The 13,041-nt window shown below is 48.8% G+C and overlaps 1 protein-coding gene across 1 annotated transcript in view; it reads right to left on the bottom strand.

Annotated features, from left to right (window-relative positions):
* LOC119337162 (zinc finger CCCH domain-containing protein 13-like) overlaps positions 1-305 on the bottom strand; it is a 6,403-nt gene extending 6,098 nt beyond the window's left edge. Inside the window, exon 1 of the mRNA XM_037609279.1 lies at positions 8-305. Coding sequence (XP_037465176.1) covers positions 8-182 — 175 coding nt within the window. The 5' untranslated portion in view covers positions 183-305. The remainder of the gene's footprint in view (positions 1-7) is intronic.
* Between the last annotated feature and the right edge of the window lie 12,736 nt (positions 306-13,041).

Genomic DNA, 13,041 nt, shown 5'->3' with positions numbered 1-13,041 from the left:
AGTATACCAGGTCCAGTGCGCGGCGGGAAGGTGGAGTAGGGAGGCGGCGTGCGGAGCTCGCCTTCGCCGTGGGCGAAGCCGCAGGAGGGGCCGCGGGGGCAGGGGCCGCGCCTCCACAGCGCGCACAGCTTCGTCTTGAAGGCCGGGCCGCGGCGCGGAGGAGGATCGAGCATTTCCCGCATCTCTCGAGCGCGCGCCGGCGATCCGGAGACGGGGAGGCGGGCGGCGCCGGCGGGAGGAGGGAGGCGAGGGAGGAATGGAGGAGGGAGGAAGGGCACGAGGGCGACGACGGACGAACCGAGAGGCCTCGGAGCAGCGCCTGCCCCCAAGTAAGCCCGACGGACCAGCCCAGGAACTGAAGGGCTGACCGCGATAAAAATGGGCCGAACAGTGCCTGGGTGAAGAAGCTGGGCAGGGGCTACTGTGCGGCCCATTTGTATCACGTCAGGTATCATTTGTAAAAATCATATAATTTGAAAATTTTGTCTCAAAAAAATATAATTTGGAAATTCACATTTAATATATTTTGGTCCTAAGATTTCATAGCTTGAGAGGATAAATTGGTCAGTTTTTTTTTTGGCATTTTTCTAAAGTGAGTTTATTTGGTTCCCTCATCAGATTTGCGAGGGTTGAGGGTGGAAGGCGGACGAGGAGAAGAGTATGTAGGAGGAAGTAAGAGGGGGAGAGGAGGGCATGGGGTGAAAACAAGTCTTGTTTACGAGCCCTTTGCTTTGCGAAACAATGTGTGCCTGAGGAAGGCTAGAAGGTTGGACCAACGTAGAGGATGTTACACTGCCGATACAACGGTGAAGGGACTTCCCTCTAGCGAAGGAAAAGGGAAACGAAGGTACCTCTACAAAAAATAATTTAAAGTGCTCTCACTAAGTTTTTGCTCAAGGGGTTGGGAGTACCTCATCCTCAAACGACAGTGTCATGGTGTGATAATTTAGGGGCGGCATATTTGTGAGTCAACTCAATCTTTCATGACCAAACTGAGCATACTGCGGTGGATTATCATTTTGTGTTGAGCCTGTGGCGAGCAAATTGCTTGAGATTCGCTACAATCATTTGGTGGTCAACTGGCGAACGAATTTACCAAACCTCTGTTGGTACGGTATCTTGAAGTCTAAGAAAACAATCTTATAGTTTAGATGAGTTATTATTGAGGAGGAGTGTTAGAATATCACTTGGATCGTAAGCCTCACATACAGTGGTGAAGCTTGACAAGAATATATGGTGGGGCCAAAGATCAAATGAATAGGTGTACTATAGTAATTGTTAAATTACTAATCAAGATCATACATGGAAACAACAAGAAATTCCAAATTTTGCTGCCCCCAATTTGACTCGTACATGCAACACTGTTGCACATTGCTAGCACATGACACTTAAAAAGTTTCATAGCTAAACTCATACGGATGGTCTCAGGCGCACCCTTGTTTCTCTTCTCGGCGGCGGGTTGTTCGCCAAGGGTGCACTCAGATCAGTGGCGAACTCTTCCTCGGCATCGAGGTTGTTCATTGGCGGCAAGGCGGTTAGTTCATGGCTGGAGCAGGGAAGCAGCCACTCCCGAGAGTGGTTGAGAAATAGGAACAGAGACGAAGCATCCGAACAGGTGCGTGCAACATGTGTGATGTTGCCAAAATTGGCTTGTGCTTGCATGTTGAAAGTGCTAGTATTCGACTAGAGAGGGGGTGAATAGGCGATTTTTATGAAAGTCTTCGAAACATGGGTGCTTTGAAGACAAACAATAGAAATGAACCTATTGATATGCAACAGAAGGTAGAGTACACTAGACAAGCCATAGTCAAGTAAGCAATGTAGTGAAAGCACGAAGACTATCAGCAGCTAGGTAGTATGGATCAGGATGGAAGATAGTATGAAGTCAAACAGTAAACAGTCTTCACTCGGTGAAGTCAATCAGATCAGGCAAATGGGCAAAGACTTCACGAAGACAAACTATAAGTAAAGAGAGAGAGAGGAAGGATAGGACCAGTTGCTCGGAGAGGACAAGGAATTTGATGGACCATTTCCAGCTGCTGTGACAACTGTACGTCTGGTTAGGGAGGCTGAGATTCAACTCAGAAGACCGCGTCTTCACCTTATTCTCCTTGAGCTAAGAACACTTAGTCCTCGCCCAATAACTCTGGTAAGTCTTCAAGGGCGACTTCCAAACCTTCACAGACTTCGTTCACCGGCAATCCACAATGACTCTTGGATGCTTAGAACGCGACGCCTAACCGGATGGAGGATTCACAGTCCTCAAGTGTAATAAGTCTTCAAATCACGCGGACAGAAAGACTTCAGTGATGCCTAACACTCTTTGGCTCTGGGTGTTTTGGGCTTTGTCCTTGCAAGGATTACTCTCTCAAAGGCTTCAGAGGTGGGTTGCTCTCAAACGACAAAAGTCGTGCACTAACTCTGAGCAGCCACCAATTTATGGTGTAGGGGGTGGGCTATTTATAGCTAGGAGGCAACCGAACCTGATTTTTCCAAAATGACCCTAGGTCACTAAGGAACTGACACGTGTCCAACGGTCAGATTTCAAACACACACGACAGCTTTACTTGGGCTACAAGTAAAGCTGACTCATCCAGCTCTGGATAGGATTTGCTCTCATTGTCTTCGCTTGAAGACATAGGATTTGGTTGAGCATCACTTCGGTCACTCTGACTTTGTTCACTTGGATCCCACTTAACAATATGGTGGTTCCTATGACTCAACAAAGAAGAAAAGGAAACTATGAAACAACTATGTCTTCGCACTCCATAGTCTTCATGCGATGTCTTCTCTTGTCATAGTCTTCAATGTGAATATCTTCACAGACCACCATTGTCATCAATGTCTTCACACATTTTTAGGGGTCATCTCTGGTAGGTAAACCGAATCAATATGGGACTACTACCCGTGTTATCCTGCAATTCTCACAAACACATTAGTCCCTCAACCAAGTTTGTCGTCAATACTCCAAAACCAACTAGGGGTGGCACTAGGTGCACTTACAATCTCCCCCTTTTTGGTGATTGATGACAAACCGGGTGAAGTTTTCAACGGGGATAAAAGTATGTGAAAGTTTAGTGTTGTGAGTATTGTCTTCATACAAATGACGAGGCTGCCCTTGAAGATGTGCATATAAATGATTTGCTTTTGAATGCAAATGCACATGGCAGGTTTTGCTTTGTGGAGTCTGATAACCCACAAGTGTAGGGAATCGCAACAGTTTTTGATAAGTAAGAGTGCCGAACCCAACGAGGAGCTAAAGGTAGAATAAATATTCCCTCAAGTTCTATCGACCACCGATACAACTCTACGCACGCTTGACGTTCGCTTTACCTAGAACAAGTATGAAACTAGAAGTACTTTGTAGGTGTGATAGGAGGTTTGCAAGATAATAAAAAGCACGTAAATAAAGGCTAGGGGCTGTTTAGATAAAGATGCAATAAAGTAAATATTAGTAGAGAGCCTTTTGTTACGAGAAAGTTATTTGTCCAAGGCAATCGATAACTAGAACGGTAATCACTGTTGCAATTCTATTCGAGGGAGAGGCATAAGCTAACATATTTTCTCTACTTGGATCATATGCACTTATGATTGGAACTCTAGCAAGCGTCCGCAACTACTAAAGATTCATTAAGGTAAAACCCAACCATAGCATTAAAGTATCAAGTCCCCTTTTATCCCATACGCAAACAACCTACTTACTCGGGTTTGTGCTTTTGTTCACTCACGCCACCCACCATAAGCAAATCATAAACATATTGCAAACCCTACAGCGGGGATCCCTCACGCTTGCACGACACGAAGAGCACCATAGGACAGCACCAATAATAAAACATGCAACTCAAACCAATCACGATCATCAATTAACCCATAGGACAAAGCAGATCTACTCAAACATCATAAGATAGCCATACATCATTGGGAAAAAATATATAGCATTGAGCACCATGTTTAAGTAGAGATTACAGCGGGTAAGAGAGAGGTTACGCCGCTGCATAGAGGGAGGAAGAGTTGGTGATGAAGGCGGTGAAGTTGTTGGTGAAGATCGCGGTGATGATGATGGCCCCCGGCAGCGCTCCGGCGCCACCGGAAGCAAGGGGGAGAGGGGCCCCCTTCTTCTTCTTCTTCTTCCTTGACCTCCTCCCTAGATGGTAGAAGGGTTTCCCCTCTGGTCCTTGGCTCCCATGGCGTGGGAGGGGCGAGAGCCCCTCCGAGATTGGATCTATCTCTCTGTTTCTGCCTTCTCAGATTCTACCCCTTTGCCGTTTCTTAAATATCCGGAGATCCATAACTCTGATTGGGGTGAATCTTTCACCCAGATCTTTCTCATAAAATTAGCTTTCTTGCGCCAAAAGAAGAGCGTCAACCGCCTTACAGGTGGCCCACAAGAGCCTAGGCCGCGCCCAGGGGGGAGGGCGCGCCCCCTGTCTCGTGGCCACCCCGGACACCGTTTCGCGTTGATTTTACTTCCCAAAAATCATAAATATTCCAAAAAAAATCTCTGTCCGTTTTTACCCCGTTTGGACTCCGTTTGATATTGGGTTTCTGCGAAACAAAAAACATGCAACAGACAGGAACTGGCACTGGGCACTGGATCAATATGTTAGTCCCAAAAAATAGTATAAAAAGTTGCCAAAAGTATATAAAAGTTGAATAATATTGGCATGGAACAATCAAAAATTATAGATACAATGGAGACGTATCAGCATCCCCAAGCTTAATTCCTGCTCGTCCTCGAGTAGGTAAATGATAAAAAAGATAATTTTTGATGTGGAATGCTACCTAGCATAATCTTGATCATATGTCTAATCATGGCATGAATATTAAGACACAAGTGATTCAAAGCAATAGTCTATCATTTGACATAAAAACAATAATACTTCATGCGTACCAATAAAGCAATCATGTCTTTTCAAAACAACATGGCCAAAGAAAGTTATCCCTACAAAATCATATAGTCTAGTTGTTGCTCTATCTTCATCACACAAAGTATTTAATCATGCACAACCACGATGACAAGCCAAGCAATTGTTTCATACTTTAATAATCTCAAACTTTTTCAACTTTCACGCAATACATGAGCGTGAGCCATGGATATAGCACTATAGGTGGAATAGAATATGATGGTGGAGGTTATGTAGAGAAGACAAAAAGGGAGAAAGCCTCACATCAACTAGGCGTATCAACGGGCTATGGAGATGCCCATTGAGGGAGTCCTGGATTAGGGGGTGTCCGGATGGCCGGACTATGACCTTTGGCCGGACTCCCGGACTATGAAGATACAAGATTGAAGACTTCATCCCGTGTCCGGATGGGATTTTCCTTGGCGTGGAAGGCAAGCTTGGCGATACGATATGAAGATCTCCTCCCATTGTAACCGACTCTGTGTAACCCTAGCCCTCTCCGGTGTCTATATAAACCGGAGAGTTTTAGTCCGTAGGAAGGACAACAATCATACCATAGGCTAGCTTCTAGGGTTTAGCCTCTCTGATCTCGTGGTAGATCAACTCTTGTACTACCCATATCATCAATATTAATCACGCAGGAGTAGGGTTTTACCTCCATCGAGAGGGCCCGAACCTGGGTAAAAACATCGTGTCCCTTGTCTCCTGTTACCATCCGCCTAGACGCACAGTTCGGGACCCCCTACCCGAGATCCGCCGGTTTTGACACCGACATTGGTGCTTTCATTGAGAGTTCCTCTGTGTCGTCATCTACAGGAAGGATGCCGCACCCCGTCTTTAAAGACGGTGCTGTTGCTAAAGGAGCTTTGGCTGTCGGCCAAACTCTCCGGCTAGGCAGTTTTTTGATGACCGCCTGTTCGGCCGCCGCGCCGGCGATGACCTCTCGGGTCATCGAAAGCAATCTCCAGATCAGCTCGGAACTTGCCGAGCAGTTAGATCCGATGGAGCTCTCTTCCCTAAACGAGCTCTTAGATCGCATCGCCGCCCTGGGAGTCGCTACAGATTACGGCCAGATTGGGCTTAAATCCGATCAGAGAGAGATCGACTCTCCCTAGGTCACCCACCACGTTGAAGTGGTGGAAGATCAATGCGGCGAATCTTCGCCCATCCTAAGGACCAGATGTGTCCGGATTCCCGACCCCTCCAAGCCAAACATCCGCGGAGGGGAGGACGTCGCCCGAGCCCTGAACCTAAAGTCAGGCAGCAGGCCTGATTCATTGAATAACGTCCAAGAAAACAAGCTTCCGAATTCGGAAATTTCTTGGCCCCTGAGTCTTAGATCGGGCGAGGTTCCGGATTTAAATCCACCCGCCCACCCAAATATAAGGGATCTATCCCAAATACGGCAAGAGCCCGGGGAAATAGTACACCACTACTGGGCCAGATTCCTCCTGGTTATGAACAGGATAAAGGACTGTCGTGAGAAGGACGCAATTTCATTCTTCTGTAACAACTGCACGGACATCGGAATCCTCAACGCCATAAGTTGTCGCGAAATTACACGCTTCACCGACTTGACATCTATAGTACGAAAGTACTGTGTGACAGAAAGCATTCGGAAAACCGAAACAAAATTCTAGGACAATATGACCCCGAATACAATCTTAGTCCGGAACAAAAGGGCGCATTATCGCCAAGCACCTGGGCCAAACAACAAAAAAAAACCTCTATAGGGTATGGAACCGTACTGAAGGGATGGCTCAATGGACCCTGTAAAATTCATAGTACAGAGGAAGTCACACCAACCCATAGCCTTAGAGCATGTTGGATACTCCGGCAGGTGGCCAGAAGCGGCGAGGAGCTCCTAAACCCAGAATCCATAGAACACCACCCCAGAAACGCCAGTACGGTGTCAACAGTCTTCGAGACTTTCGCATCAAACAATGCGAGGAAACGAACGCTCCGCAGCCTTACCGAAGTCTACCAAGTAGCAACAATAAACCCATGGAGTGACGCGGCTATTACCTTTAATGCCAGCGACGAACCTAAATTCCGGACAGCCCGAGCACCAGCTGCACTGGTCCTCGGTCCGATAGTGGACGGCTTCCGGCTTGCAAAGGTACTCATGGACGGTGGCAGCAGACTAAACCTCATCTACGAGGAAACCCTGCGAAAAATGGAAATAGACTGGAGCCGCATTGAGCGAAGAAACACAACCTTTAGAGGAATAATCCCTAGCCGGGAAGCGTGCTGTTCAGGAAAAATCACACTGGATGTGGTGTTCGGCACACCGGATAATTACATATTCGAGGAGGTCACATTTCAAGTGGCCCTGTTCAGCAGCGGATACCACGCTCTGTTAGGGCGAGAAGCATTCACAATTTTTCAAGCTATACCCCATTACGGGTACATGAAGCTCAAAATGCCCGGACCCAACAGAATCATCACTCTTGCTAGTGATCTGGATACAGTGCTCCGCACCGAAAACAAGACAGCCGCACTGGCCCTCGAGGCATTATCCGAAGCCCTGGCGGCCGAGGAACTAACTGTGTTGCGCTCCATGGTGGACAGGGATGACGTGATACTCGACAAAAGATCCAAGTCCACCTCCTTCAAGCCGGCAGACAAAATAGTCAAGTTCCAAGTCCATCCAACGGACACTACAAAAACGGCCTCCATTGGGGCACAACTACAACCTGATGTAGACGCCGCACTCACAGAATTCCTACGAGAAAACTGGGACATTTTTGCCTGGCACCCTTCAGACATGCCAGGAATCCCACGCAGGCTGGCCGAGCACAGCCTGAACATCCTAAAAGGATTCAAGCCCGTTAAGCAGACTCTTCGGCGTTTCTCCGAACCCAAGAGACAAGCCATGGGAGAGGAGCTAGCAAAACTACTGGAAGCCGAATTCATCAGAGATATAAAACATCCGGACTGGCTAGCAAACCTGGTGATGGTACCAAAGAAGGACAAATCTTGGCGCCTATGCATCGATTTTAAAGACCTAAATAAGGCCTGCCCAAAGGATCCCTCCCCCCCCCCCGCATTGATCAAATCATCGACGCCACTGCAGGACACGATTCATTGTGTTTTCTCAACGCATACTCTGGCTACCACCAAATCAAGATGGCAGAGTCAGACCAAGCCGCAACGGCATTCATCTCCCCATACGGCCCATTCTGCTTCAACACAATGCCCTTCGGGCTCAAAAATGCCGGCGCGACATATCAGCGCATGATTCAGACATGTCTGGCCAACCAGATTGGCAAAACAGTTGAAGCGTACGTGGATGACGTGGTCGTCAAAACCAAACACGTTGAAACTCTAATAGACGACTTGAGGCTCACGTTCGATAACCTCCGAACATATGACATTAGGCTCAACCCAGAAAAATGCGTTTTCGGCGTACCAGCCGGAAAGCTCTTGGGCTTCATTGTATCCGGTAGAGGAATTGAAGCAAACCCAGCCAAGATCCAAGCTCTGTCACAATTGGATATTCCAAAAGATCTCAAGCAAATACAAAAATTGACTGGATGCGTGGCGGCTCTAAGCCGCTTCATCTCCCGCTTGGGGGAAAAGGCATTACCCCTTTACCGCCTCCTCCGGCGCACCGAACACTTCGAGTGGATGGATGCCGCCGTGGCCGGACTCGAAGAAATAAAAGCCATACTGGCAACAAACCCTGTCCTGGCCGCGCCAAACATCGGCGAACCAATGTTGTTATACATCGCGGCAACTCACCAAGTTGTAAGTGCAGTCCTCGTCGTCGAACGAGAAGCGGACGGACACAAATTCCCTGTACAGAAACCAGTGTACTACGTGTCCACTGTCCTCACTCCATGCAAGTCCCGGTACCCGCATTACCAAAAAATAGCATACGCAGTGTTCATGGCATCCCGGAAGCTACGACACTACTTCCAAGAGTGTTTGATAACGGTAGCCTCCGAAGTACCTCTTAACGATATCATAAACAACCGCGACGCAATAGGCCGGATTGCCAAATGGGCCATTGAGCTCCTCCCGTTTGACATAACATATAAGCCACGGCGAGCCATCAAGTCGCAAGCCTTGGCCGACTTTGTCGCGGAATGGACTGAAGCCGAACTCCCTAAAGAGTACGACACATATTCCAACTGGACCATGCACTTCGACGGCTCCAAAATGCTGGCAGGTCTGGGGGCTGGCGTCGTCCTGACGTCCCCAATAGGAGATATAGTCCAATATGTACTCCAGATAATGTATACGGACTCCAACAATGCAGCCGAATACGAGGCCCTCCTACATGGCCTCCGGATGGCAGTCTCCATGGGCATTCAACGCCTAGAGGTGCGTGGGGATTCGAACCTCGTGATATCCCAAATAAACGGAGACTTTAACGCCAAAGATCCGAAAATGGCAGCTTACCGCAACGCCGTCCTAAATATGTCAGCTCGGTTCGAAGGGCTGGAATTCCACCATATAGCCCGAGAAAATAATCAGGCAGCAGACGTCCTGGCATGCATCGGCGCAAAGCGCGATGTAGTCCCCCCCCAACATTTTCCTGGAAAGGTTATTCAAGCCATCCGTACAGTGGGAAGCGGAATCCGGAATTAACAAACCGGACCAGGCCGCATTACCTGACCCCGAACACCATGACACAACGGAAGACTCCGTCAATGAAGTCACACCCTCAGCCCATGTAATAATGGCAGTAATTGCCCCGTGGACAGAACCATTCTTAGCCTACTTAACTAGGCAGAAACTCCCCGAGGACAAAAATGAGGCACGCTGCATAGCGCGGCGATCTAAAGCCTATAAAGTTCACAAAGGAGAGCTTTATAAGAAAAGCACCACCAGAGTCCTTCAAAGGTGTATCTCCGAAGAAGAAGGGCGGAAACTTCTGGCGGAAATTCACGCCAGACTCGGCGGACACCACGTCGCAGCCCGCGCACTTGTAAGCAAGGCCTTCCGTACCGGATTTTATTGGCCGACGGCTTGGGCAGACGCTTAGGACTTAGTGCAGCGATGCGTCGGTTGCCAATTATTCGCTAATCAAAGCCACATGCCGCCTACCGCCCTACAAACCATACCCATTACCTGGCCTTTTGCGGTCTGGGGGCTTGACATGGTTGGACCCCTTAAAGGAGGAACCCACAAGCAAAAATACCTACTGGTCATGGTGGATAAATTCACCAAATGGATAGAGGCCAAGCCTGTAAAGACGGCAGAATCCGGACTGGTGATAGACTTCATATCCGGGGTTGTACACCGTTACGGCGTCCCCCATAGCATCATCACTGACAACGGCACAAACTTTACGGCCGAGGAAGTTAAACTCTGGTGCAAAAACATGGGCATTAAGCTCGACTACGCTTCAGTCTATCACCCACAAACCAACGGTCAAGTTGAGCGAGCCAACAGTCTCATCATGAGCGGCATCAAACCCAGACTAGTGTGTTCCCTCAAGGAATCTAACACGCACTGGGTAGAGGAGCTTGACTCCTTACTCTGGGGGCTGCGGACCATGCCGAATCTCACTACCGGATTCACACCATTTTTTATGGTATACGGCGCAGAGGCAGTCCTGCCCTGCGACATAATTCATGACTCACCTCGCGTGCGCATGTACGAAGAAAGAGAAGCCGAGCTCGATCGGTAGGACAACTTGGACGCATTGGAGGAGGAGCGCGACGTGGCAAAAGCCCGTTCTACATTCTATCAACAGCAGGCTCGAAGATATCAAAGCAGAGAAGTACGGGCCAAAACTTATAACGTTGGCGAACTAGTTCTACGCCTGCCGGACAAGAAAAAGGACAAACTAAAGCCCAAATGGGAGGGTCCCTTCATAATCGACCAAGTCCTGACTGGTGGAGCGTACCGTCTGCGAAACTCATCGAACAACCGACTCGAGCCGAACCCATGGAACGCAGCACGCCTACGAAGATTCTACGCCTAGCGCCGGACTCCGTGTTCGTCTCCTTCCTCTGTCCCCCCTTTTTTTTATTTTTTTCAAATTAGCTGCCTGGTATTTCTCTCCTTCTCCCTACCTTTTTCTCCCAAGCCCTTAGGGGCTTACCTGCGCGTTGTTCGCACATACTTGACGCGCCACCCGCGCTCATTATACCTGGGGGCTTCTTTATCAGAAGTTTATATAAATGGGCCTCATGCCCAAAACATGTGTGACACTTCTGCATGAACCTTTTATACACCATTATATGCATCGATATGACTTAAGTTTTGGCCAAGCCGGGTTGCCTGGCTCCTGTGCTTACCCCTACGTCCCCGTTTGTTCGGCTAGGTGGTAAAGGGAGCACCTATGCGATTGTTACTGCCGGGTCGGCCGGATGTGTACCTCAGACTGGGTGAAACCGAAAGCTAGCGTTCTTAAGGGAGTATTCGGTCGGTGAACTAAAATATGATTTTTCTTGTTTATTTATCTGCCCCCAGATGCTTTTCTGCTTTTTTCTCGCAGTTCGGACATGCACTTTAGGGCATGCCTCCCAGGGAAAGGAACCCCTAACGGAACTATTCTCCCTGGAAGATGTTTCTTACTAACCATGTAATATAACATAACTAATTGGGCACTTGTCTGCTAAAGCACTTATGACCCCTACGCCTGGTCTCCATGCATGCCCCGGTTCTTACATAATTGAGAGGGTATTCGGACACACTCCGGACTATCGGGTCTAGAGGTTGAAGCGAAAAGGTCCGCAATGACAAACGATCTACAATCCGGCTAGAAGGCATTTTACATGTCATTTTAAATTACATAGTCAATTCGACTAGGTATATTCTTCTTCAATACCATCCAACAGGCTGTCTAATTTACAGTCCTGTTGAGAATACTTGGCAGCCATCTCTACCTGGCCATACACCAAACTGACAGGGATCTCCCTCCCATCGGGCCCCATAGGGCCGACCTTGGCCATGTGGTTCGGGTCAGCCTTCGTGTACCGAGTCTTCACCATGGCCCAGGCCTCCCTGGCACCTTGACGGCAGGCCGATATCTTCCATAACCGGAAGCGCTGCCGCACTCCCTTCAGCTTCTCTACAAGCTCTCCAAGGCCTTCGGGCATGGAGAGGGATGGCCACATAGCCTGGACGACGCCTTGCATCGCCTGCCGAACTCGCTCGTGCAGTTGCAACAGCTCGAGAAGAAGGTCCCCCGCTAAATCGGGCATTTCCTCCGCAGGATGACCTGTCAGCATATCTACAGACATAGCTCTGTCAACCGACTTCCTCGCTGAACTCTTTTTTCGAAGATTCGTTCAAGCACTTACTAAAAATGCCGCGTCGGAGTCGCCGATTCTCCTTTACAGAATCAGACAGCTGAGCACGAACATCCTTTAGTTCCTCGCCCAGCTGGGTATTGGCATCTTGAAGTTTGTTCTTCTCTTGCCTCACCCTCGTGAGCACGCTCTCGCCAGCCTTTAGTTGGCGTAGGAGTTGTTGCTTGTCCGGATTCACTCCGGCCCCATCTGCACTGTTATCGTCAGAATTGCACACATGCCACACTTCATAACGGAATTATCTTTCAAAGCATATATTACCTGAGAGGGTCCCCTTGGCACTATCTGAAGCGGCTAGTGCGGCCTCGAGTTGGGCCTTGCACTTTTCCAACTCCTGGGACAGTTGCGTGTTCTTTTTTGCAAGATCCTGCATAACATATGATCCTTAAATCAGTTATCTTAACTGTTTCAAGTCTCGAGGGCTACTGACATATATAACCATTAGATTTACTCACCCGTATGTCTTTCACATACTGCTCTGTGGCTCTGGCTAGACCATTTTGAGTGGCACGAAGGTACGCATCTCCTGTATTAAAGGCGTCCAACGCCTCTGGGGAAAAACATGCGTCACGAAGAACAGTCTGACGACGCCTGTGGTTCATGGCACTCTCCACCTCTGAATTGGTGGCAGATAGCCCGTCTGCATCCTCTGTCGGAGGAACGTCCGATGCGCGCCCCGTGTTCGCCTCCGCTTCCGGACCCGGCCTTGAAGCCTGGCCGATGGATATAGTCCGGCGGGATCTCTTCTTCCTGAGGAGAGCATGAGCGTTAGTGTGACTTGACGGTATAAACCCTAGGCGTTAAATTTGCACGCCGTACCGTTGCACCGGAATCTCGATCTGGTCCGCACTTCTTTTTAGCCCGCC

Source organism: Triticum dicoccoides, chromosome 7B (genome assembly GCF_002162155.2).
Source record: "Triticum dicoccoides isolate Atlit2015 ecotype Zavitan chromosome 7B, WEW_v2.0, whole genome shotgun sequence".
Classification (NCBI taxonomy): Eukaryota; Viridiplantae; Streptophyta; class Magnoliopsida; order Poales; family Poaceae; genus Triticum; species Triticum dicoccoides.
This window is presented reverse-complemented; position numbering and strand designations above follow the sequence as displayed.